This window comes from Eutrigla gurnardus (genome assembly GCF_963514095.1).
Source record: "Eutrigla gurnardus genome assembly, chromosome: 11".
Taxonomy (NCBI): Eukaryota; Metazoa; Chordata; class Actinopteri; order Perciformes; family Triglidae; genus Eutrigla; species Eutrigla gurnardus.
This window is the reverse complement of record NC_139925.1, coordinates 10309193-10337172: the sequence shown is the minus strand read 5'-3', so window position 1 is coordinate 10337172 and position 27980 is coordinate 10309193. Positions and strand designations below refer to the sequence as shown.

Below are 27980 nucleotides of genomic sequence, written 5' to 3'. Positions count from 1 at the left end.
ACACACACACACACACACACACACACACACACACACACACACACACACACACACACACACAAAACACCACTGATAACAAATCAGAACGGAGAAATCATGTTCAGGTCCAAAATATAAATATGACTTTATTTCACAATCCCAAAAAGAGATCAGCCATCCATATAAGGAATGCTAATTTTAGTCTCTTCTCAAGTCTAAACTGGATATACTTTGAGCAACAGACAGTAATTCAGTTTCAAAATAAGCATTATCATCCATCGTCTAAACACCATTAACAGTACAGTAAAAACAATATGGTTCACATATATATTTACACATTTTCTACTAATAAAAGGTTTTTTTTTCAGATTTTTGAATGCTGGTGCTAGTTGTTAGTTCCTCGTTGATACAAAGACTCTCGTTGTGGACTGAGAACGTCCCCCCCACAGTAAATCAAAAGAAACATTTACAACTGTAACGTTGTCATGTTCAAAAAAAATGTTCTTTCTAAATCAAGTGATTTAAAAACAGTTTACATTCATTTCATTTTCGTGTGTGTGTGATATGATTTCGAGAACTGTTACAGAGTTTGGTTATCGATGGAAGACATTGGAGCTCGAGACGGAGATCTGCACGATAATTTGCTTTTTACCGCAACTTAAAAAAAACATCACGATCAACGGTGGGAGAAGTAATGCATCTCAGTCTGCCAGCCATGTAATCGTCCAGAGAAATTATAAAACTACTTTTGCATCTATAGCAGACCGCTGTGTGCTGAATTTGATAAAAGCACCATGCCATCACTGTACAGTATGTAACCTGGTCAAGTCAATGCATGTACCATGACATCTTGTCCTATTAGCACCAAAGGAAGTCAAAGTGTGTGAAAGACCAAAGTGATTCGCGCAGGAAACATCATTCCACCAGTGTTAGTGTGGAGATCAGTGATGTTGGTTGTGCTGAGTTCTTAAAATGAAGAGCTTCTCTTTCATGGGTAATACAAAATAAAGTTCCTGATTCACCAGGAGTTGACACCAACCCCCTTATTCAGACCCTGTAGAAAATCAAAGTGTAACTGTAAACAAAGTCTTCACAAGGATCGAGCACCCGAAATCATCTTAGGCAATTGTCCTAAGTGGGATTTGATGTTTAAGTGGTTTTCCAACAAAAGTAAAGAGGAGGAAAGAGAAAAGTTTGACAATTCAGCATCGACTGACACAGTTTTGTATTCAAATCCAGAGTATGGACAAAAAGTGTAATATTCTGTTGACATATCTGACACTTAGTGATTTGTAAAAAAAAAAGAAAAGAGGTCTTATTAGCACCAGTAAAATACAGTAAGTTTTTGAAATCCTATAATCACACTTGTGCCCTATAAAAGTGTTTAAAATTCCTTTTCCAGAAGGTGAAAATAAGTTAAGTGCCAAGAATGATAAGCACCTCATTGTTGCAGCATTTCACAATTCCTCATTATGCTTAAGTTTTGAATTTCATTAGATATGTATGCCATTTCCAATCCAACGAATGAAAGTCAAATAAATGCAGAAATACTGTAAAAATAAAACAGGGTTCATGCTAAACTGTCATATACTGTATACCTCTATATGTACATACATACTCAGGCCTATGGATTGGGACCTTTTTCAAGTTAAGTTTAGGAAAATAAAAAAAAGTGCTTCTTACTGTAATATGCCGTACATATCTGTGAATAAAACACAAACCATCCACGTAGAGAAAAAAAAAGAGACAACAAACCAAAGTAGTACATTTCTTTCATCGACTGCCAACAGAAGTCAGAGGCAGCTGAAGGAAAAGCACCATGCTACATGTGACAATCTGTCGTAAATATATGCGCTATATTAGCATTGTTTTTTCTACATTATGTGATGTAATGGTGTTTAATCGAGAGGTTACAGTGAGAATGGCACCAGCGTTAAAGCCAATGAGATTGATCTTATGAACAGGGAACTATTGGCTGAAATAAAGAGCATAGTACTACTGTACAACATAAAATCTGAGCGTCAACACATAATGCATGTTATCATAGAAATCTTGCAGTAAACAGGCTTACACCAGGAATTAAATAGAAATCGTTATGATCAGAATAAATAATCACGTTTTGTTGTTGTTCTCAATTGTGTATATAAAACCAGTTTAAAAACGTCTTTAAAATGCTTCAAAGCACCATCTCTTTACAATAAAAACACAGAAACTCACAGTTAAAAAGCCAACAAACTTTGGTCTTCCTCGTCACTTTGAAGGCAGACAAGAAGAAGGGCAAAGTCCAACAGACAGATACTAGAAAAGCACAATGCACACAATGTAAAAATGAGAGTAGCAGTTTGAAGTTGATTGAGGTAAGGCAGAAGCACGGGGGTGTAGGAGTTTTCTGTGTGTGTGTGTGTGTAAAACATGCTAGCTAAGTCCAGCGGTTGTAGGGGCCCGTCACCTGGGTAAGAGCATAAGGGGACACAGTGATGACACCGTCCCTCGGGTTAGTCCACGCTTGACGTGTGGGCACATTCATGGCCCTCTTTTTCTCCCCCGCCTCCTCCCCCGTCTCCTCCTCCAGCTCCACGCCTCCAGCTCCTTTGCCCAGGCACTCCCCCATCCTTAATCTCTCAGCCTCCTCCTCCCGTTCCCGCTCCCGCTTGGCCATTTTGGCGTCCCACATGGCCATCCCGTGGCCAGGTTCATTTAGAGATTTGTGCTGGTAGAAGACCAGGGAGATGCGGGTGGGGTGGCTGCGGTTCGGCCTGAGGATAGGAGTGGTGGCGTGAAGCTCCCGCCGCGCACACTCTATCAGAATGGAGCCGTGTGACGGCGCCACGGCGACCCCGCCTATATTGCGGTCCAGGAAGTTGTGCTCGCTGTCTGACCACACCTCTTCCTGCTTAACTTCCTCCGGTTCGAGTGGGGGAGTTTGAGGGTGAACGGGGACAGATGAGAGGGGAGGGAGGCCATGATCCCTGACCTCTGTCGCGACATCTCCCGCAGCTCTGTGGAGTCCATTGAGCCTGCTGAAGAGGCCCTCAGAGGTAGGTCTGGGAGAGAAGGAGGAGGGAGGAGGAGCACTCCCACTGGGGGAGGGTCTGCGCAGAGGGGAGCAGTGCACCTCGTTGGGCTCAGTTTTAAAAGCATGGGGGTAGTCACTAAGGGCATTATGTGGAGGTATACGAGCACCAGATGCTGGAGAATAACCATTCACTGCATCACTCATCGTCTTATAATTAAGAGCGGAGCCATTCGGTCCAAACTGGTGGCCAGGCAGGTCGTGGTGGTTGTGGGAGATGACCTCCTTCTGCGGGGTGACCTCGGCACCCAGAGTGGAGTAGCTGCTGGTGCTCTGGTTGTAAGTGCTGGTTTGGTTCCTCTCCGGCGGGTACCGGCCAACACTGGCAGGTCTGGGTGGTAGTCTGTATGAGCTGTAGATGCCCGGTGGTTCTGTGTTGGATGAAGAAAATAAAAAAATAATTTACACTTTCTGACTTCAATTTATTACAATTATTAAACTAGATGAACAACATGACCGGAGGCTTGGATCCACTACCTTTTTTCGGGGTTTCACTTTTCACTTTCCCAGGAGTTACAGGAGTCAGGCCGAGCTTCTTCTCCAGTTTGTCTGCTTGAGCCTTCAGACGAGCTTCTTGCCGGATCTTACGGGCTGATTTCACCGGCTCTGCCAGTAGACGCACCTGACAAATGTTTCGTAAGAAAGGACTGAAATCACTGACGTTGCAGTTAGAAAGAAAAGGAAAAACAATTTAATGATAGTAAATAGCAAAAGCTGCTTTCCTGTTCACTCACCTCTCGGGGAAAGGCAGACAGAACTTGCAGAGCGCCGCTCCGGATCTTGGCCCACTGGCCTTCCACGTGACCGAACTCATCCCTCTCAGAGACCCTGTAAAGTGGCAGAACGTGGAGCTGCTCATCTTCTGGTATGTTACGCACTGCACGGTTATCTTCCTTGGTTAAAGTGCAAACCTAAAAAAAAAGGCAAATCATCAAACAGCAGGCCAAATCTAATCAATACATTAAGAGATGGACACACGTTGTATATAGCGCGGTGTTATTCTGGTAGCTTTCTCACCACAGTGCTGCCGTTGTTCATGTTGTGAGTGTCCTTGTGAGCGTGGGCACAGAAATCCACACAGGCTGTGACACCAGAAAAAGGACGCCCCTCCCTCTGACCCAGTCGGCAATCATTTCCTGCCGCTTCATTTTCCACCTATGAGTGGTGAAAGGACACGAGAAGAGTTCGGTTTGTGGTGAAGACAAAACGAATTAAAGAACAAAGAGAAGTACATTTAAATTAATTCTACTGAAACTACATTAAGAGTAGCCTAAGAAAGCCAGGGATGGTCAGATGTTTAATGTTTCATACCTGGTTTTGGAAGGCCTCAGGAGCCAGCCTTTTGTAAAGTGGTGCGAGGTCAGAGGCAAGACCCTGAAGGTTGCTCTCTATCTTCTCCTCCTACAAGTAATAGACAAGTTTAGGGTGAATAACAGCTGATTTTAAAAAACACAAGTGCAATTGCCAACATATGACTCATAGCAAAGGCAAAGATTAGATCAACTAATGTAAGTCTTTCTTACTTTTCTGATAGAACTAGCACATACGCAACATATTCTCTCACATCACCATAGCAACAGCAGTAACAAATGTCAGAGATTGTAATAGAGGCTGTCCTCTATGATGTTTGGAAGATGACCACTCCCTTACCTCGTCCTGGTAGTCTCCAAGCAGGCGAAACTTGCGGGGCACTTTGCTGCGGGCAAACTTACAGCCATTGAAGTACATACTCCAGGAGCAGCCGAAGGAAAAGGAAGCTCCGCAGGTGTCCGGGTCCAAACCCTGGCACGCACACGTACGACTGTGGAGATGGAGTGGCACGCGAGAGATGAAACGATAAACGAGGCTGGGAAGAGTCAAGTGTCACGGGGAAACAAAGGGAGAAGTACTCACTCTTCGTTAAGGGCACAGCGACGGCTGGTGGGCGAGCCGTATTTATAGAGGGTCTGTGTGAGCTCCTGGTAGAGATTGTCTGCCACCGGTCGAGGGATTCCCTCCCATGCCAGGATGAGGATCACCAACACAGCAGTTTCACAGTAGTGGCCGGGCCTCCGGCGGACCAAACACAGCAGCTTCTCCTGCTCACTGCCACGGCGGACAACCTGTCAGAGGATTGTCACGCAGAAAACGAGCATTCTTTAAACATCCACTATCTGTAGCCACCCATCCTAATGAGGGTTAAATGATGAATCTCTGCCAGACCACAAGATTGTGTTTTAGGAGAGTTTAAATGGTCATGTTGTGACAGTTCTGTTAAGGGATGACGACGATGGAATGTTGTTTTTTCTATCAGGGTAAAAATCTGGGCTGACTTCCATCTCCGCCTCTAGAAATACTATGTTGGAATGCACAAAAACACATCAATATACAGAAGGCATAGTCAGCACATTAAGGAAACTACCATTAACACAAAACACCTACCCATTTAGCTATTGGACACCCTTGGGAGCTCTTTCCTTCTTTCCCGGTGTAAACAACAACTTCCAGCCTTACTGCATTTCCTTTGGCACCATATCTGCAATACACAAACAAGAAACCATAAGCATGTGTTATTGATCACAGAGCACATATTACTGACGACACACTACAAAATGAATACATAATTAAAAAGCTCAGTGATTGCAGAATGACGTTTTTTTCGATTATGTGTGGTTGTGGATGGACTGCGATGGACCTGGGGAAGGTTTTAAACAGGCTGTCATCTTGGTTTATGGGCCCCTTGTCTCCGCTCTAGGGGTTTCCTGTTTCGACATGTTGTGTGTATGTGAGACAGAGGGTGCACGACATGTTCAGCTAGCTCAGCAATGCTTCCTTTTAATGACAGACTCTTGGCTGTGACTCCACCCCATTCCAACAAGCCTGTGGTTGACGAGTATGGCTCTCAGCATATTTGGTTGAAAACACACCCACATACGCACGAGTGTGTAAACGGAGTGGTGATAGTCACTCTACCTGTTCTCCATCAGTTCCCTCACTGCAGGAACACTGGGTCCTGCGCCAAGGTGGGTGTAGTAAGGGCCTTCCTCCTTTTCAATGATCTGGTCTGTGAAAAAAACAAATGATGTAATGAATACCGTGGCAACTTTGCAGAGTGGAGTGCTGTCCTTCAAAAACTGATGTGCTGCTGGTATGTTTCTGAAACAAAAACCCACTTCCGCCCTTGTTTAAACAATGAGGTTCATGTAAATGTCATATGCACAGCACATGTAGCTGGAGCTCAGTTCGGGGGCCGTCACCATGCCGTCTGCATTTCAGGACCAAATACATCATAAACATGTCAGCAGGGCCCCCAAAAAAGTATCCCAAAGCCTCCTCTAAATGTGACAGAGAAATGTGGCCTCATTTTGCTTGAATTGGCCCTTGAATTAGGACACAGCTTGTGTTTGTGTGTGTGTGTGTGTGTGCATCAGAGAGAGACTGAAAACATCCGCTTGAGGACAGTTTTGTTACTCGAAAGCAAAACCTTTCAGGGCAGTTTAAGAGCACAATGTGGAATATAGCCAATGTGTTACAAGTGTGTTACTAAGGAAGCACCAACTCACCCACACACTGACAGCATGGAAGATCAGCCAATTTTTTGGAAGGCGTATTGAGCAAGTTCTTGGTCGGGGTATCCAGAAAACTCATGGGAGACTCCAGAAAGCTGTTGACGCTGTTCTTGGATGGAGTTGACTCTGCAGAGTGGCCCAGATCCACATCGGCAGCTGTGGACAGGACAGTGATGGGTCCTGCCCTCTCCAGCTTGTAGTAGCCCTGCTGGCTCAGAGGAGGGGACTGCCGAGCCCCAGAGAAGCCATTCGCCAGACCATGGTGGCCGCCAGTGGCGTGGCCGAGGAAAGCGGCATTGGCCGGGCTGGTGTTAGGATCAGCGCCGGGCTGCGGCCCAACACATGGCTCTGCTACCTGAGTTAACAAATGCCTCTGACACTCCGGCCCCCGTCCTGCAGCATGACCATTGCATGGATTGTGTTGGAGATTGAGTGGACCATTTGAAAGGGACCACGGATGGTTTTCTTGACCAGGAGTGTGACTGACCCTGGTCAGAGTGTTGTAGTTCTGAGTCTGCGCCCCTAAGAGGGCTGCACTGTGTGCGCTACTGTGATGGATGAGTTGCCTCCTTTCCTCCTCAGCCTCAGCCAAGTATCTCTTCAGGTCAATTTGAGTCTGAGGCAGAAACAGGTTCCTCTTGTGGTGAAGGCCCGATTTCCCCTGCGGTTGAATCTTCTGGCCTCTACCCCGGTGGGCCGTCTCTCCGTTCGGCGTGCGTTTCGAGAGGGGGGTCCTGCTGTTGGTTCCCTCATTAGGTCCATCGCTTTTCTTCTTCCTGGGCTTGGAGGGCGTAGCTCTAGCTTTTTTCACGGGGGCCTTTTTCTGACTCGGGGGCAGCTGGGAGTTATAGTTGTATTTGATGGCAGACACAGGTGTGCCTTTCGGGGGGTTGTTCTCCGACTGCTGTTTGTGTCGAGACTGGATGATGAAGGCCAGATCCGCCAGCTGAGCTGCCACCTCCTCCTCCTCTCTGTTTCTCCCCGCTTGACCAATCACTCTGTCTCTGTCCTCCGCAAACAACCGTTCATGATCTTTACTGAACTTCATGTCACTGGGATATTTATAGCTGCATTCCGACTTGATGACATGAGAACCGAAGCCCGGCTCTGTCCTCCTGCAGGGTGCTTTCTCGCTGCCTGAACTGGCCTCAAACAGGTCCTGCAGAGACAACTTTGTGTTGGAGTTCGCCCCCTGGGAGCGCTGGATGATATTCCCTTGTCTTGCCACAGGAGGGCGTATTACTGACGTCTGGTGCAGTGGTGAGCTGATGACCGAGACTTTGTTGAAGCGGATCGCTGCTGTGGGTTTGGCTTCTTGTGAGGATGCATTTGTATTACTGGTGGGAAATGGGGCAGCATTGGAAATGGGATAATCACAATTACTTTCAACTTTGATGGACCCCAGGGTGCTTTGAGGTATAGCTGCTAGTTGAGTCAAGGCCTCAATAGCAATGGCCTGATCAAAACTAAGATTTCTCCTCTCTGCCAAAGACTGCACACTTGGTTGCAAAACACTTGGAGGAGGTTCATCTTTGACAGGCAGGGGAGTCCTTCGGGGGCTTACGGGAGTGCTTTTCTGACACAAGTCATTCTTTAAGTCCTCTGGCTCTTTTTTGACGGAGTGAAAATCTGGTGGCTCTGTTTTGATGGAGCACAGAATGGAAGAACGTGAGCTGAAGAGTTTCTCCTCCAGTCCCTTCCTCTCGGTGACAGAAAGACACACCACGGCTGCCAGTGTGGACAGCGGGTCTTCGCAGACCTCGTCCTCGTCGCTCAGCTGCGCGGCCGCCTGCTCGGTGATCCACATCCACGGCTCCTCAAGTTTGATCTTCTTTAGTGGAACTGACACGTCGTCCGGAGGAGTCTTGGGGCCATTATCTGGGCAGTCTTTCTGGATTGATGCGATTATGGTCATTTGAGGCTCCGATGCGATCGTCGCCCTTTTATATGCAGACTTCGGATGAGAGTGTGACCCTGTGGTCATGTTAGCACCGTTAGGTTTTGTCAGATTCTCGACAGCACCGTTCTGAAAAGTCACAGAAGAGCATACGTGTTGGTGAAGTGCGATGGCGGTCAGCTCCAGCCCGGACTCTCTTTTAACAATTGCCGTACGTCCGCCTTGGTCCGAGGCCGGGTCGTGGGTGAGCGAGTGAGTGATGGGGGGAGCTTGTGTGTGGGATATGTGGCCTTCCTCTCCCTCATCTTCCTCCGCTGCCGTGTGGGTGTCATCCATCTGTGCCTTGCCTTTGCCATTTACCGACCCACTTTCTGGAACCACCTGAGACACAGCGCCAGGGAGAGAGAGAGAGAGAGAGAAAGAAGGAGAGAGGTGACTCAACAAGCTCTGGCAGTATACAGTGATTCAGCCTGTTCTAAACAGTCACATCACACAGCACAACAGATTGCCTCCCAGCATGGCATAAGCATCTGCTGCAGCCAATACCGAGTCTGTGGAAAAAAATATTATTGCATGTCAAATCAAGAATCTGCTTTCCTTCAATCTTGCCGAAAACCGAGTCTCTAAAGAGAGCGAATGAAAAGTTAAACTGTGTTAGTTCACGTCAGGATAACATTCCTGCACGAGTGTCACGGACCCACAGGTAGCCGAGAGCGAATGAGTGAAGATTTGAGAATCATGTTCACAATTACATCACTACCAGTGGGGTTACCGAGGGCACGGGTTCCATGTCTGTCTGTTTGTTTGTAGGTTTGTTCCTGGATACGGATGTACACATATGCAAGCGCATGTGATTATTAACGCAAGCAGCCAACCTGCCATGTCAACCCCTGTGCATTGTTAAGTGAGCGATTAACCCTCTCAGGGTCTTAGCCAGGACTTGGTGCAGCTTGACCCTTCGGCTAATAAGGATTCTGACCGCCAGCAGAGCTACAACCATCCAAAGGTCCACGGTATTGACATATCGACTGCCTCTAAAAGCCATGTTGTAAACACACGACCACAGACTGTCTTAAGTGCAGACAGCCATCGGCAAAACTCCATTAACAGAAATAAAATTGATTTGAGGAGGAAAAGAAGTTAAAAGGTATAAAATAAAAACATTTCCTAAACAATGGATACAAAAATAACTACAAGTGTGATGTCTATATCTGCAGAGGCTCTGCCCTCTCCCTGTATATCCTCTTTTCTTCTTATTTTGCTTTCTTGTAGGCGTCAGCAACTGGCATTTGAACCCAACCTGGGGCTGTAATCCCCAGCCATTAAGCAGGCTGTTCAGTCCTCATCCCCAGGTGTGACACAGACAGACAGAGAGGGAGCAGTGTGCAGGTTTGTGAGGAGGTGTGGCTGTGTTTATTTGGGCTTTACAACATAACTGCCGTTCAACAATCAGAATATAATGTATTGATTCAGGCTCTTTCTCACTAAAACCGGTCCCTCTCTTCATTCACTCTCTTGCTTGTTGAGCCAGACAGGAGGGGCGGATTTTGAATGATGTGTTTACAAGCAGTAACTAATAAGTAACTACATATTATACCTTAAAGGCAGTTTTGTCAAGAATTTAATGGGTTTTTTTTCCAGAATATTGTCATTTAGAAGTAATCTTAGAAACTAAAAGGCAAAGCCGTTCTGATAAAAAAAATAAATCTAGCATAAAAGTAAAAGCTTTCTTTATTTTCCATCATCTTGTGAGCCTATGATGAACAGAAATCAAGTAAAGCTGCTTCCTTTTTAAGAATTGAACCCTGCATCACATTCAGAACTTCAGCCTTCGGCAGTGGAAGACTGATTAAAAATGTTGCAGCGTGACAAAGACAAAAAAAAAAAAAAAAACCCACTGCATCATGTGCCAAGACTCAGCTGACAAAAGGATCTTAAACTTGTTTGCAGGAGCTGGAGGATATGTGTGAGCTGTGTGAGCTGCTGTTGTTGCTAATGCATTTGTGAGGCATCATTGTCCCTCAAATGAACTAAGCACAACTGCAGGGTGTCTGAAGATGTGTTCTTTATCACTGTTTACCTGGCGTAAACAGCCATTAAACTCCGTCGCTGCCTCAGTTTTAATGCATTTTACAGCAGGAGATGTGCACTCCAAGCTCCAAGAGGAAGCAGCAACAGTACTCGAATATAAACCAGACTCCTATGAACCCGCAGACCAAACAGAAAACACATTATCCGTTAGTTCAACTTCCATCAGACACATGGGTTTTGACTTGGTCCCGGTTCTCAGGCCTCCTGGATAAAATGGCAACATTGTGTTCGACTTTGAAGCATGTACAATAATAAAAAACAGAATTGAGCCTTGTGACATCCCACATGTCACGGCTGCTGAGCAAGAGCATGAATTGTCATTCATGAGGAAGACGGCCTTTGAAAACTCGGATACGAAGCAGTCTTCCGTAGCGGAAAAAAAAGCATTTAATTGAAGAGAAATTAAAAGGTGTCAAAGGCAGCGCTGACTTCTAAGAGGATTAATCCTGAGCAATCTCCTGCATTGGATGTTTAAATAAGCTTGTTAGTTGCCTTAAGGATCTGTTGCTGTGCTGTGTGTAGTTAGAGAGAAGACAAGAAGTGTAGTTCAAAACTAAAAGACACCTTTTAAAGCATGAGGAGTACTATACAATATGTCTTTGTATACTGACTGCATCTCAAACTAAGTTGTATTTCTGATAAGGAGGATTGACACTCAAGGATAGAGTATGTTTTCAAGCTGTTAAAGGAATTAAAGGCAATGTCATTGGAAAAAAATGCCCTTGTCTACATTCAAAGTTGGAATATTTTGTTTTTGGACACAATCCTTGGTTTATTCCTATTTAAATGCATCAGTAATCACTTTTGACCAGGTGCAATGATCACATTACTATGTCTCAATTACCAAGGTGAAATGAATTCATGCATCACATTTGTTTGGCGCTATAAAAGAAAAGACATTTGCTAATTATTCCCACTTTATGGGCGACCCCTATGAAAAGCTGTTCCAGATGAAAGCCCTCGTTGGTTGACTGTGCAGGAGTGGCACCGGTGAACCGTTTTGTTTACCACCGATAGCTAAGATAGCTTAAATTGTCTCTAATATTTAACTCCAGCGAAGCTGTGCTGGATATATTCAAACGCGGCGCCACTTAGTGTCTGTTCTTGGCCAGTTATCCACAGGAGAGCAAGCCACATTGCCAAAAGCCGTTCATTAAGAACAATGTTAAAGAGGTGTAGGGGGGGTCGACCTGTTATTTGACAACACGAGGGAGAGTGGCAGCGACCGCAGAGCTGTTCATGGTTCATAAAATGTTGAGATCAGACGATGATTCGTAAGGTGGAGCCAATTTACTACCAAATCTCCCCACTGATGTGGTATCCCCCCCTTCCCGATCCATTGCGCGTTCTCCCCAGTCCACTGCATTCTCCGTTTGGCTGTCAGGACGGTGTCGTGTTATTGGAGACACGCTGCTGATGCAACAGATAGCTGGAGCTTGGGGGCTGAGGCAACACCGAAGCTGTCAATGCAACAGGGTGAGATAACCACCCCACGCAGCGTATGGAATCGGGCCACGGCGATGTCCGAATGAGTGAGCGAGGGGTGGAGATTGGGGAGCAGGGAGAGGGGGAGACGGAGGGAGAGGGGTGGGGGGAAGGCAGCGCGTCTTTCACAATAAACTGCTTTCAATGACAAAGCAGCTTTGGCTGGTTTCCAGCACTGCACCAGACACACGCGTGTGTCTATGCATGTGTGTGTGCAAATGTGCATCCAAGTGTTCGTGATCCCAAAGCCGACATCAAAGCACAGCCCCCCCCTTGTTTTTTTAATTACGTTACATTTAGCCGTGTGATAACAAAAACAAAAAAAGCCTAATGCAGGATGTAAATGCAGAGTCATGTGCTCTCACTTAGCCACTCTCTGCAGAGAGTCTGTGATGTGTTACGGGGCTGTGTCTTTGTGTTGTGCCTTGTTGCGTCTGCCTCGGGGAGCCTGAAAGTCACTCACACGGCGCCGCGCTTATTGTTTTAAATGCAAACACGGCCCGTCTTGTTTTGTGTAGGACAAACACGCGTCCAACTGCTGCGCCTCGTCAAGGCTTTGAAAAATCAGCAAAACATACGTTAGAGGAGCTGAGGGCGAGTGCTTCACACGCAAACGTGTGTTCAGGGACCGATCCTAGCAACACGAGTGTAACCATCGCTGGATTCCTAACAAACTCTCTCCGGGTCTCCAAGGACGTTCAAAGGAGTGTATATCTACACATCACTCAGCAACACTCACATATACATGTCTGATTCAATAAAAAGCACAAAACAGAGCGCTCCGAATGAATGAAACGGACTCAGAACTTTCAACCGCGCGGCTGTGCAGAAATGGCACGGCGTTAGGATCTCCTCACAGCGCGCTGAGAAACTATAAACAGAGAAGGCATGCTTCCTTCCTGGCTGAGAGCGTAAGTAGTGGTTTTGGTGTTTTTCCTCTGTGCACGTGAGAATTTCCTTCATTCATTGAGTGCGCGTTTCCTGTCTGCACTGAGCTCAATGTCACTTAATCGACAAAAACAAAAACACGGCGTATTAAAAAGGATAACTGTGACAAACAAGCCCTTTTAGGTGGAAGTAAACCTAATAAACTTGAAAGGACTGGCTCCCCGGTAAACCAGTATGAATTAGAGCTTAACCAACTGTAAAATTATACAGATTAAGACAACATCAGTAACAGAAGGACCTTTACAAACCACACAATAATAAAACAATTACTCCTGCAGCCAAACTATTAAAGGCTGCCAAATTACAAGTTACGACCCACGGCTTGCAAGCGCTCCACTTCTCTGCTGAGCGGTCTGAAAACAGCAGGTGCAGAAATATGGCTGTCCGAACCAAGGCAAGAAAGAAAGAAAGAAAAAAAAAAAAAAGGGGAAGCAAAGGGGGCTCTTCATACAGTAGAACAGCTAAAAAATACATGCAACACGCAAAAGAGAAGAGGAATGTCTGTTACCGTGGAAACTGACCTCTTTATTGCTGACTTTGTTGTCACATCCTTTAAACCAACCTGGAAAAGAGAAGCCAAACACTCTCACACAGAAGCCCAGATCCTCAGTCATTCAGCAGGAACAATAAAAACAACCAGTTTCCGAATAAAGCGCTCCAATCAGCTAAATCCAAGGTGGCAGAGAGAGAGAGAGAGAGAGAGAGAGAGACAGACAGACAGAGAGAGAGGACGGAGGACGACCTAAAGATGAGCTCCACCGTAGGTGACCCATCTGCAGTGAGACAATAGACCCCAGGGCTGCCTTTACCTTGTCTGTCCTCGGAGGAAGCCCCTCCGGTTTAGGCAACATATCCCTAAAAGGTATTGGTGGCCATCTTGCTTTGCCTTCCTTCAGCCTCAAAAGACAACGCTGGCTACAGTAGCCGTGCGCAGGGCAAGCTCCTGGGTGTCATGACTAGGGCGACTGTGAGCCGCTGTAGCAAAGTGCTGCCACAGCAGGCACGCACACACCCGCCACACACACACAGACATATAGACACACACACACATACGGGATGCCTTTCGCAGACGCAGATAGAGCCTCATCAGCCAATGGCGTGAGGACCTTTGTGGCTTGTAAATTATCTTCCATGCCTAGACTCTCCTAAACAAAGGATCCCCTATGTGGGCTTTTTACTCCAGCCCTACACACATGGATTGTTTGCAAGCTGTGGAACGGACACTGCACACACGCTGGATCCGGATCACAGGAAAACAACTCGCTGCTGAGATATTAACCCCTGCAGCAGCTCAGCAACACTGCTCACCAAGTTTCTCCCTTGCCCCACGACTGAAACAATTAGAAATTAGTCCACTAATTAATGAGTCAATAGGCAGGAAATAAAAAAAAAATGTTGTTGTTGCAATTTTTATTAGAGGCTAATCTGAGGTCTGATTGTTTAAGTCCCCAACAAATTGAAGACTGACATTTTAATAGTCATTATTTAGCATAGAGAACATAATTCATCAGCTAATAAACAGTCAGCAATCATCAACGGACTCATTATTTGAATAGATAATTAAAATAATCCCTCCTGGTAACCAAACGTTCTCACACACAACAGCACTTTGTGTGTTTATCTCCCTCTGTCTTCAACTTCTCCCCCAGAGTTTTAAGTCATGTGATGTATTATATTAAACATAATAGTTGTAAGTGTTGCAGTCGGTCCCATCATACACGATGAAGCATGTTTTGCCATTCCATGCCTTTTAAACAATTACAAACAGTGTCATCTGTGGGGCAGCGTAATAGTCTGCAGCACGTCGATTCCCACATGATACAGAGAAAATGTGGGAGACTGCAGCGCGAGCAGGAAAAAGGATGTTCACAACATCCATACTATCTCAACAACCCTTCCCCTCATTCTCTCTCATCCACCCCCCCAAACCATTTATTTTCTCTCTTTCTAAACAATCCCCCCGAGGAAAAGCTGTGGTTAGAGAAAAAAAAAAACTAAGAAGACGGAAAGCAAAAGACAAAGAGAAAAAATGTTATGAGAGAATAAAGTATTCTCCCCTTTTAAAGGCAACCATGTGGCGGAGACGCTGAGGTCACACCAGGACAAGGAAACATGAAGGCAGCCAGAGCCAGTGCCTGTCGGTAACACTCTAGTAACCGGCCTCAGCCGTGTGTTTGGTTGTGGTAGCAGAGAGCGTGCAGCTTAATCCAGTCACAACAACGATGAGGTATATCAGCGTGGTGTGCAAGCAAAAAAACATGCAAATATCGGGATGAATAAAAGTAATGCAGAAGCGTGTCCTGGCAGAAGATTAAGTCGTTATTAAGAGATTTATCTTTTATTGTTACACCCAATACGCCTCATAAGAGCCAATATAGCACATGGCCAAATGTGTTTATACAGGTAAAAAGGTGAATTTTCATACCGTTTTCATCACTATGGTGCAATAAACTTAAGATTTTCATTTTTGTTTTATCTGTTTTTATCACACTGCAGAGTTGAAAACAGTCAGTTAGTCAGTTAGATGCTTGTAACTTATCATAGTCCAACTGCTGCATGCTGTGGCTTCATGTTATGTAGTCAACGCAGCAAACATGTTCAGAAGCCAGCGCTATGGAACAACGTCAGACACTGAATGTATTTTATGTATTCATATGGAGGCGGCTGCTGAGTGCAAATGTTTTTCTCTCATTATCGTGATTTATTTTTTGAGAATGGTTCATTTTAAACCTGTTGATTACCAAGCATATCTTGAAACTCAAGAAAAATATCATCAGAAAAAAAAAGAAACCGGCAACATTCAACAGAAGTGATTTCCCCCAACAGTAATAATCACAAGTTTCCTGCCACACTGTTAAACAAACACAGATGTAGACTAAACACACAAGCATAATAATATAAATATATTATTATAAATAAACATAAGGCATGTGTGCGTGTGATGCTTCTTCCACACAAAATAATATTTCCCAACTGCTGTCAGTAATAGAAAACCTCAGTCCACATATAATTCATATTGCCTGCCCATATGAACACACTTTTATGGTAGTTTAACATCGAACTAGACATAATAAACTTAAATGCCTGACACCTGCAAAATCAATGTGTTCGCGTGTCAGAGCTCTTCACTACTGTTAACACTTGCAAAATATGCATAGTGGAGTATTTCACTGCTAGAATCAAGAATAACCAGTAACACACATCTGGAAATGGTTATGATAGTAATTGGTTTATTCTAGTTTTCACGCTGGCCATATTGGGGAGAGCCATGTCTGGGTTAAATAGAGAGATATTTGCAGATTCATTGTGGCAGTTATAGTTGAGCTCTCCTCTGAATGGAAATGTAGTCTGGCAGGTTTGACATGGCTACAACCGTCAAACAGGTTACACCAACCTAAAAAATAATACCAGCCTGTATAAGATACACACCTACCAACTGTCTAACGTACAAGAGAAACCAATTTTCTCTTGGGTCGTTACATTTGTCGACTCAACCCTTATTAGCTCATGTAAGCTTTGTTTCTCTGGTATCAAGAGATGTTATTAAAATGCAGAAAAACATGTACATTTTAATCTCTATCATAAAAATGTAGAATTTAAAATCTAACATGTACTGCACTGGTTGTCCTGCACCTCTCTGACTTCATAACAGTCCTCCTCCTTCAGCCACTCCATTCCTGCATCCAAAAATACTCCACAACTACTAACAGTATTGCACCGCACCCTTCATTTTCAGCTCTTTAAGTGTCCCATATGTTTTTCCCCTTTAACAAGCTACCCAGCTCTCGTTAGGAACAAGTGGTCTGGAAATTAATCACCCTGAGCTACAGTATATGAGCATGCAAAGTGAGGTAAAGAAAGTTGTTCCGCGCCACAGTCGTAAACTGTCTCTGACACATCTGGAGGCTGACCCGTTGGAGGCTGGCCCGCTGGTGGAGCTGCGCCAAGCGCAATTATTGTCGCTGGTTGTCGTTACGACCATTAGTGCTGACGCTAATGTAAACTTGTCTCTCATTTGGGATGGGAAAGCTACAGCTCTTTGATGGAGCTGTGAGATTCTACCATCAGTGAGAGATAACGGTGGTAATAGTGGGAACAAACATGGGAAACCAGAAAACACAAACTCATCCACTCCCAACCTCTCAGTAAATGTATATTTATTCATTCATTTGTTGCATTTTGTTTTACAAACTGAGGAAAGCAATGTTTACGTCAGGCCTGCCTTTACACATAAAAAAAAGGATCCCAGTCAGTTTCACACGGTGAGGCATACAGCTTATTAATTAAACACTGCTATTGGATCAGTCGGCATTGGTGGTTATCCAAAGCCCAGTTATCTGTATCGGAACTGAAAAAGCCAGATCAATCACATCTGAAAGCCCAAAAGGCACAGACACACACACACACACACACACACACACACACACACACACACGTTTGGAGGCTAAGAATAAGCAGACCTGCACATTAGCATTTGGATCCTGTGAAGCCAGACCGAGGCAGTTTGAAAGCTGACTTTTCTTTTTTGAGAACCATAAAGTCAGTGTTACCTGAGAGTAGGCAGAAGTTTGGCTCATGTTCTGCGGACCTCAGAGGCCGCTAACGAATCACACGATTCCCTTTCCCAAAAGAGCATCTGTGGACTCCAGACTTTGAATATGTGTCTGCACAATAGCTTCCTGCAGTCTTGTCTACATGCTCTCTGCTTCCTCAGCAAACACATAAATACAAACGCACGCTTGTAGCTGTCACACTTCCTGTATGGATCGTTTGCAAACCAGAGGCTATTTTAAGGACACAATCGACACATAAACACAAAGCGTGTTCTTTGAAGGGAATGTGCACCATTCAACACCACACCCTGAACCCACATGGACTCGATTTGAGGGCTGACGGTGGGTTGGTCAACGTGAGGTGACAGCAGGTCACTCCTCTCTCACCCCTCTGCCCCGGCCAGGAGAGGAACCTGTCAACAAAAATGCCCTCTCCTATTTTGTGCCTGTACTAGCCGTGTAGGTATGAGACAAACATATCTACAAACACACAATGAAGTGTGAACTCTTATCATAGTTCTGTGGAGTTTTTGAGCAGCTGTGGCTAAATATAGGTTTCACCTTGAGAAGGATAGAGGAGGAAGGTGAGTGGGTCCATCAGGTTAAGTAAACACTGACACACACACACACACACTGTCACTGACTGAAGGCACTCACACAACAAAATGTGTGAGTGCATCTCCAGTGGTGCATTAAGGAGCGACAGACAGGACAGAGAGAACAGTGAAGGAAGAACAAAAGGGGGAACTGGACAAGGCCAAGGGATAAACAAGCAGATAATAACGACAGGAGGGAGCAACGAGATGAGAGCTTTCCTCCTCCTCAGGTGTAGAAGCTATATGCCAAGGTAGTAGGCAGGCCAGGTTGATGCATGAATAAGCTCTGGTTGCTCCAGAAGGCGGCCATTGTGTGCCCTCGGTAGGCTTTGAGTGGCGTTTCCTTTGGGGGGCAAAGTGAGAATTTCTTTTCACCCTGAGAAACCAACTGGCACGACTTCAAACGCTTATCCAGGGACTTACAGCCTTAAAACAGTCAGGACACGGCACAAACTCACAGATGCAGAGAACCTAAGAGGACTCAGGAATGGAGCATTAGTGACACCAAGGTTCACCCCTTGCTGAATTTGAACTTTATAGCTACTTAAACACAAACAACCCTTTGAGTTGCTGCTTGTTGCAGAAACAGAATTGCTACTGAGCTGCTACAGCTGAGTGTACAAGCACTACTGAGTGGAGTCCTTCATTAAAGTCATTAAATCCCTGTCTCCGGGTGGATGCAAGCCTTCAGCCTGGTCCATACATCTGCTGTGATGTTTAATGGGCTCTGCTTAAATAACTCAGCCCCAAATCAAATAAAACAGACATTTCCCCTCGTTCCACAAAGCTCTTTTTCTGGGCCACTGCCCAAACCCGGCAGCTATCACAGATAAACTACCTCACAGGGTTGTTTAAATTTAATTGGCTTGGACCAGGTTAACAAAAAAAAGTACAAAGCAGTGCTAATCAGAGGCAAGCTCGTGTCATAGAATGTGTGTCTTTGCAGAGGAGGAGGATAAGTCAGAGGGAGAGACAGTAGGCTAAAGCACAGCGCAATCTGCTTGGACATAATGAGCTGGCCCTGTTCAAATGTTGCCAGTGTCTTTGACATTTGGTGAAACTCCCCCTCGCTACTTCAGCCGCCTTCTGTCCCACACATTTACATAATGTGAAGGAGAAAGTGTGGACGTGCATCTGTCCTTCAGCTCACTGTCCGAGTGCCCACGTGCACGTGTTGGAGAAGCTGTTCTCCACGAAGTGAGCTAAGAAAATGTGTTTTTAGAGTTTTGGCAAATTTACAATTTGGCCGACAACTACTGCTGGCAAGTTTATAGTATAGTTTTTTTACAGCCAGCCATTTCATTTCACTACAACAATCAACTTGAAGAGACTTGAAACCTGTTTGAGAAAGTTGATGCAAAACAGTGAACACCATGTTTACTTTAATAATTAAACATATTCAAATCATCTGCATATATTTCTCACGGTTAAGAGTTGTGGTTTTATACAGTTTATGTTGACATTGAAAGATATATCAAGATACATGAAAGGTCTTGTGTATTATTTTCAGTATGTCCAACATAATAGAACAAATAGAATGTGAAATCTTTATTTTGTCAAATTATTGATCCCTTTAGAACATTTTACAGTATAAAAATGACAAAACATACCATTTATTGATAATATACCTGTGTTCCAAATAGTGCATAAAGACTATCTTGAACACAATATATGGATCATGTAATTTTCACCCTAAAAAGGTAAAAGGAAATGTACTTTGCAATCACAGAGTTTAATGGCAATTACCTGTCTCCTTTCAAAGGGTTGATTTACAGAGATAATGCAGGCACCTCGCCATGTTTAAGGCGTTGTAGACAGCCACAGCTTACTGCTGACCCACTACGAGCAGGACAATCTGAGTAGTTTAACCTAATTACCTAGATATAGGTTACCGAGTTCACCGCCTTAAAACCCATAGTGCATGTCTGCCGGTTATCTCCACTAATCCTCCTTATGACCCCGAGAAATACTCCATCAGACAACCGTGGCAGGTCAAAGGTCACTTCAAGACAAAGGAGTCGCCATGGCAACTGTAGGTGCTGAAGACTTCCACTGCTCTTTTTGTGTGTGTGTGTGTGTGTGTGACAGAGGAGCTCGGACCTGACACAAGCGTCTGCTGGGACAAATCACTCTCACTTTACATTATGCTGGTTCCATTTGAGAACAATGTGGGTGCTTTGCTGCACCATAGCCTGAGCTACAAGCTGTAAAAACCCTCCGTGCGCACATGAACATCCCCCCCTTTTGACATAAAAATATAGATAAGAGTCACACACAGATACACACAGCTTTTAATATCGGTTACAAAGCAAACAGTCACCATTGGGTGTTGCAGGCTGCCTGTCCTCCCTACCAAAGTGCTGTCTCAGAGATTGGCAAGTGTTTTCCTGATACATGTGTTATCTCAGCTGGGCTATTCCGGCAAATGCATTGCAGCAGAAAAAAGGAGGAGTGGAAGAAGTCCATCCATCCATTATCTGCAATCGCTTATCCTACTCAGAGTCCCGGGGGGGGGGAACAAACTCCATACAGAAAGCAGACCCGAACCCGGTTTCCAACCTGGACCCTGTGCTAAAACCACTACACCACTGTGCTGAGATAAATGTGTTTACAGGAGGAGCTGGCTTGCTGATTGGAAGCATGCAAGCTCCTAATTGTAAAAAGTATAGTCCACTTGCAGTTGTATGGTTTTGCTATGTAATTATGGTGAACATAAAACTTACTCACAGATAATAGTTATACCATCTGTGAGCGCTCTTGTTGATGATAATGTATGATTATGTATCATCCGACAATGGAATACTATCATGATTAAATCATAACATGAGTTATTATGACACACAATTATGTCATCTAAATGTATCATGTTTCTTTGATATGTTTCTTTAGAAGTATACATATTTACATACTTCATTTATGTCACCTTTGTTCACAAGCTGAGATTAAGGAACAACAAGTAGAGCTCAGGGAACGCTTGAACATGTAGTGGGTCAATAAACCCTTGATATGATTTGGAGTAAGGCCATTAATGCTGAAAAAGTGATCATTTTAAAACCAATCAGTAAGCACTGGAGTCATGTGTTCATATTTCTTGGTGCCGGTTATTAACTGAGAACAGAGAAAGCTCTATTGCAGAGTTAAGAAGGTAGAATCCGAAGATGGTGTACATTTGCACAAGGGCCACATAGAATGTTAAATATTGATCCAGATTATTATGGAAATGATAAGAATTACAAATATGTCAACTTGCGAGTTTCAACCGTTTACACAACGGGTGATGGGTGACACATTAATGATGGCCGTGTGTTGTAATGCATTTTTTTCCCCTTTTTGCAGAGTTGTGAATGTTAAAAAAAAAAAAACATTATCTGTGAGCGCTGACATCTTCCTTGTTAGCCCATATTAAAGTGAGTCATTTATGCAGCCTGGAGCTCTAAACATGTCAGGACTGTTCCAGTCAAATTCACTAGACAAATATTGGAGCTTTTTGCACTCAATGAACTCTAGTATTTTGTTTCTGGTGTGTGTTTGTGTGTTAAGACCAGGTAATAGAAGGCCCTGTCCTCACTTCCCAATACAAGCTTGACATTTTCAACAGGAAAGCACCACGATCATCTTTTTCTTACCAACACACCAACCATGGAATTTCCTTTTGTCAAATGCGTTTTAGTGTTTTTTCTTTATACATACGCCACTGCCAAGCTGTGTTTTGTGTATGTTTTTGCAAATAGTTAAGAATATAATGTTTTATGATATTAAAACCAAACTAAACCACAGCCACACCAACCACAGTAGCTCATTATGGTAAAACCAGGAACAGAATCCACATGCCACTACATGAACTCCTCTTTCGCCTCTGCCCCTCCCCCCCCCCCCCCCCCACAATCTTGTGGAGTTAGAAACATTGATTGAAAGGGCTTGTGAACTTGATCAGCAAGATTGGCCAGCAAGTACAGTATATTAATGTATTACTCAGACTGTGGGTACACACCAAGTAAACCCTCATACACTCACAGTGGGGTTTCTCGTGTTACCGGTATATATTTAAATACAAGACAAAGACATAAAGTTGCTCCTACCATTCTGCATCTAGACTTCAGTAAGTAGTGAGTAAAGAGTACACAAGAATTTGGCCTACAGCTCATTACGACGATAGCTGTCCTGACGGTACTAGCTTGCAGCGCACGGTGCAGGCTCCACCTCTGCAGTTGCTTAGAATCAAACAAAAACCTGTTCCAGAACCACAAACACAGACACCGCATGCCAATATGATGTCAGTTAAGAGAACAACAACTGGCTCTGCTGCTTGAATAAGAGTGGATCTGCAGCTCTATCATTTAATCTCTGTCACCCAAAGCAAACACAAATATGTAAACTATGCAATGTCAAAAGTCGTAACCACATTTATAGTAAATGTGTATTTGAGTCACGTGGTCAGATTTATTGTATTCCAAATAGCTGGTTTGTAGATCTCTGGCCTGGTCTTTTCCTCCTCATCTGCACAAAGGTCATCACTACCAAGGGAGAAAACTAAGTATCACATACAATCACACATTGTGTTTTATGGGGCAAATGCCTTATATTTGGGGGGAATTGCCCTTTTCCCCTGATTATGACTGACGTCGGCCACTACTTATACCACGGGTGTTATATAATCAGCTTTAACCTACTACTGCCACTGCTACGGGCCCTGACTGTGCATGCATGCACGCTTGCAGAAACATGACCACAGCTACGTGGACCCTCACTCACAGTTGTTCACACACAGCCCTGTCCCTGCCACATGGTCACTGCTGAACTATGTAGCTCTGGTACCCAGCTGTTGGTTAGGAACTCTTATTATTCCCACCTACCAGAATGATTCAGAACACGTCTATTAGTCGTCTGCTTTTAAGCAAACACCTCGTAAGAGTTGTTTTAATGCTACTTTATAAAGTTTCACGCACAAACAACTAAAAAAATTTAACCTGCATTCATTTTTTATGGCCACTAGGTGGCTCCGAGAACTCCAATACAAGATGACAACCACATGGCCCTTACAAAATATTGGTATTGCTAAAGTTAGCAAACAGTTGACATGCTGCATGCACAGAGCAACGTTATAACCTCACTGCAGTTGTAATCTACGTCCACCATTCAAAAGCCTTTTAACTCTGTTTTGGTCACAACCAAGTCCTGAGACACTATATGGGCCGTCAGGTTACCAGATGCTGGATTTTCTTCATGAGCTACCTGCTGGTTGTTGAAAACAGCTGTCTGCTGCCACTTGATACGTAAGGTATGACTTATGAATACAGTAAAGTTGAATGTAAGAGCAAAAGTCACTCTCTTTGAGCTTTGGATTTGATCTCTACCAACTCCTCAGGGAAGTATTTGTCCATTTAGTTGCTACATGCTCCACTATGTTCACAGGCTGCAAGCTGTCCCTGACCGACTCTCCCCTTTTTTCACATCATTGTGGCATTTAATGGAAAAATATAAATGACATCGGTTTTTAAATTGTCTGGGAAAGAAATCCATCTCTAGTGTCCTGGGTTGTTCCTTCATTGTCATAATGGGTTCTAAAAATATGCGTTCACAATGTCATTCGGTGCCACTGTGCAAAAACATCCGGCTCAAATTGGCCTTAATTACATACCCGTACCCATCCACCAACACAAGCAGGCACACACAGTCACCATGTGCAATAGCTTATTCTCTTGTTGCAACACGGATGGCACACACACAAATGCATACACTCACACACACACACACACACACACACACACACACACACACACACACACACCAACAACCAAAAACAGATACATACTCACGCACATGGGGAGCTGCTGATCATGTGACAGCACCTTCCCCTTTAACACAGAGCATCATCAACACTGAAGTTTCTTTTGCATTCACACTATCTCTATTTGCTATAAGTGCACACACACACACACACACACACACACACACACACACACACACACACAGAGAGTTCCCTTTTTATCACTCAACACATTCCCCAACATCTAACAGGAAGACACCATGAAGTTATGTGTGCAGCATCTGTTGAAACCGACCAAGAAAAAAAATGTGGAACACAATGTGAAAGTGAATCCTCCGGTTTCAACTGCTAATACGACACGTGATCATCGCTGCTACCAGTGGGCGGCTGGGAAACCTCGGAGATCAAAGGCAATGCTGTCAGACAGAAACAACCACTCTTTTATCAGTTGCTTCAGCTCAGCTGTTTGTGAATGCAAAAAAAACAGCTTCAACACATTGTGTACGATCGTCTCCTGCGAGTGAACTGAAGACTGCAATAAAACGTTGTTGTGTTATTAAATGTAATTAATAGTCTCACCTGTGCAGCGGAGAGGGTGAGCAGAGATGAAGGTCTTCTCCTCCTCAGTTGCACACACTTCCTCATCTTACAGATCTGGTGGCCAGTCCTGCGGTTGAGGCAGCAACTGCACTGGCCACAGCTGATCTTCCTCAGACACGGCTCACATGCCCCACACCTGATTCTCTTCTTCCTCTCCTTCTTCTGTGGTCTCGCGGCGGTCCAGGAGGACAAGCAGGCCCCCTCCGGCCCCCAGGATCCAGGTAGAATAGAGGGGCTGAACTCTCCGTACCCCGCCTCGGACTCGGTGTCAAAAGAAAAGGAGGAGCGGGTGCTTTCTGAGCTGCAGGAGAAGGTGAAGCTGCTGTCCAGAGAGGGAGTCGAGATCTTTGGCACCGGGTCCGGCTCTGCTACCGCGACGCTGTCCTTGCCGAGGTTAGGTTCTAACTCAGCTACACCTGTGCTCAACTGAGGAACTAGTGGGAACGTCAGTGGGGACGTGTCTTTCTGGCCGTGGCGCTCCAATGGCTCTGGGTTAAATTCTCTATCTTTGGTGTGCGTCTCTGCTGACGTGCAAGCTCGTTTCTCTCCCTGAGGAGGATAGATCGGCAGGCGAGGCAGCTGGGGTGGTTCTCCTAGGCTTGAATCCTTCAAGCTCCTGGGTTTGAAGGAGTCACTACGGATAATCACCGGCGTGTTTCTTTGTACTAGAACAGTCTGCACCATCACGCCGGTTTCAGCAACAGTTGATGACCCTGTGAGTTGAGGTTTAGCACCATGAACGGTAGGTTGCGTGTCTGTCTTACCCCGGCTCAGAAACTCTGGCTCAAGTGCCTCTGAGGTGGAGGGGGCTTTGGTGGGATTTGAGGTAGCTGTGTTGGAGACTGATAGCACGCTTACAGGTGACCCTGACTGTGCCGCCAGTCCATTGTTAGAGTGAGGTGGATCGGGAGGGTGAGAGGTGGGAGTGCTGGGTCGGGAGTCAGCAGGATCGATGGAAACATCATTCTCCTTTTCTTTTTTTCCTCCCTCTTCTTGCTCATAATTACCCAGCTTTTCAACAATCTCCTCCATGTCTTCCACGGTCTCATCTTCTCTCTCATCCGGTTTCTCTTCCTCTAAAATCTCTCGTCTCTCATGATTTATCTTCTCGTCTCCCTCGGCGACTGCTATCGCTCTTTCATCGGTTCTATTTTCTCTCGAGTCCGACGCGTTACCTTCTTCCTGACGGACAGCACACACATCATCGTGTCTGCTATCGCTGGCAAGATGATCGAGCTTAGTTCCCTCGCAGCCGCCCGGCTCCCCCGTCGAGCCGACGCTTGTTAGCACAGAGGGGCTATCTTTACTTCTGTCGCTGCAGAGTTTGAGCTGTCCGTCAGCATCATCACACACCCCGATCGCACACCTCAGGTCACCTTCACTGTCAGGACCGACGGCCTTTTTGTCTTGCTGGGTTATAGAGCTGTCACAGCCGCACGGCACACAGTCCTCCAGTATGTCGTTGCAAGGTGGTGAATCTGCCTTAAGAGGGCTTCCCTCTTTAGCATTGTTGACTCCTAAACCCTGATCTTTGATACTTAAAGGAGGTTCAAAGTCAGTTTTTAGAGAAACTGGAGGCGTTTTATCAGCATCACAGGTGTCCACAATCTCATTTTCCTCGTCGGGAGTTGAATCGCTGATGCTGGTCCTTGAGGGCTTGTTTTTTGCGTTTCCTTGCCGTGATGCTGCTCGACTCCCGGCGCCCCCCCTGCCGTTTCTCCTCCCTCTGCAAGTTTTAGGAGGCTGGTATGGCGTAACAGACACCCGTGTGCCCCGCAGGGACTTCCTTCGCTCCAAGGGGTCCTGTAACTCACCGCAGTGGTCAGGCAGATTGCTCGGCCGTCTAAGCCTCGCAGATCCCGTTACATTTACAGCACGGTTACCTCTGCCAGGGGACCTCCCGGGGCCCTGACTAGCAGCCCCACTAGCCCCTCTTCCACGGGGGCTTCGTCCCGACTGTGCCTGGGCCCTGGCTGTTGCCCTTTTGGGTTCTGCAGGTGTTTTCTGGGGCTTCTCTGTGGCTCTCCCCCTGGGTTTGTTTGAGTTACAGGTTTGCCTCTTGGTGCTGATCACTTTCTGTCCATTTTTCCTCTGAGCAGGTGTCTGTCTCCTGGCGGGTTTGGTAGCAGGCATGGCTGAGGGTGTGGAGGGGAGGATTTCTGGCAGCCGGCATGGGAGCCAGGTGAATGTTTATCTTTTGCGCCGCACACGTTTTTTTTTGGGTTTGTTTTAAAATCTTCCTTGTCTGCTAATTGGGAACCTATGATGCTGCCATTATCGTGTAATTGCACTGCATGACCTATAAAGACAGAGTAAACAGGAGGAAAATCAAAATAGAAATAGTCTTAGCACTTTAACATGAGTCATAATAATAGTAATAATACATTTCATTGTAGTAATGTCAAATTTAGCACAGTACAAAACACACTCAAAGACATCTGGTCGAATGTGAAGACTGACAACACAGTAGTACAATATATAAAGCTGGGGTGCTTTACTTTGTCTGCTGCAAATCACACTTTTGCCCCGCCTGGAATTTCTACTCGGACGTGCAAGTGCTGTGGGGTTGACGTCAATAACGAAAACCCAATGTTCGTATACATAATAGCATATTTTGTATAGACAGAATCGGAAGAACTACATAAAAAAAACAAATAGTAGCTTCGGGAATGGCTAACACGGCTCAAACAGTTTAAAGGGCAGGCACGTTGAGGAGTGGGCTCTAGCCGGAGGTCGGATCCTGTTTTCGTCTTTCTGACGGGCGGAAGAGGGGGTTTATTATCGCGTAAAAACGCCTTCAGCGGCGCTGTTTATTATTATTTTCTGCACTTGACCCCTGTCGTTAAAAAGCGCCGTGTAGATGCGGATTGTGTTGTTGCCAGCTAGGTTTTTATTTACACGTTTACGGCTGAAATGCTTTACATACCAGAGAACGGCAGTTGCAGTTGTCTGAACTGCTAATAATACTCCGCACCAGCGAGACGGCGAGACCTTGTATTGGTTTCCCTCCTCGGCAAATATAGACTGCTGGCAAGTTCAATCCTCTCTCGACGGTGACACATGGACATGATAAAAAAAAAAAAAAAAGCGCCGACGTGATCACGCGTCTAGCGGGAATAGTTGCTTTTCCAAAGTGTGCGCCGTGTCTAGTCCCTTTGCGGAGCACGACACCCGTTAAAACGTAAATCCCTCTAATGTCAATCCATTCAGGTCAGCCCCGCTCACTCTCCCTCCACCAGACGCAACCTACGGTTCTCCGCTGGCCAAAAAAACCCTCGTCGTCTGCACAGGGAGGGAGAGTGGGGGAGAAAACCCGGGATGGAGCGGCGGCGTCCGCCTGGTTTGTGTGTGTGTAGTGAGTGGACGCAGGGGTGTGCTTATGAAATTTTTTTTTTGAACGGTTACCAAACCGACGCCAGTTGTTAATGATAGCTGTTCGTAAT

The 27980-nt window shown here is 45.2% G+C and overlaps 2 protein-coding genes across 3 annotated transcripts in view; one reads left to right on the top strand and one right to left on the bottom strand.

Moving 5' to 3' along the window:
* The window catches only part of sfxn3 (sideroflexin 3), a 234876-nt gene that overhangs the window by 133984 nt on the left and 72912 nt on the right, over window positions 1–27980 (top strand). The gene's annotated exons all lie outside the window — the stretch shown is intronic.
* On the bottom strand, window positions 100–27636 carry tet1 (tet methylcytosine dioxygenase 1). Of its 2 annotated transcripts, none has more exons than XM_084020667.1 (12): window positions 27464–27636; window positions 24517–26836; window positions 6595–8878; window positions 6005–6095; window positions 5474–5567; window positions 4946–5154; window positions 4703–4853; window positions 4364–4453; window positions 4070–4207; window positions 3787–3963; window positions 3527–3674; window positions 100–3423 (listed from the first exon to the last, which is right to left on the bottom strand). In XM_084020667.1, exons 2-12 carry the CDS (start codon window positions 26668–26670, stop codon window positions 2399–2401), a joined length of 6561 nt encoding a protein of 2186 aa, XP_083876793.1. In that variant the 5' UTR covers window positions 26671–26836; window positions 27464–27636; the 3' UTR covers window positions 100–2398. The 2 variants fall into 2 exon arrangements, with proteins under 2 accessions (XP_083876793.1, XP_083876794.1); XM_084020668.1 differs by having other exon boundaries at window positions 3530–3674; window positions 27464–27634.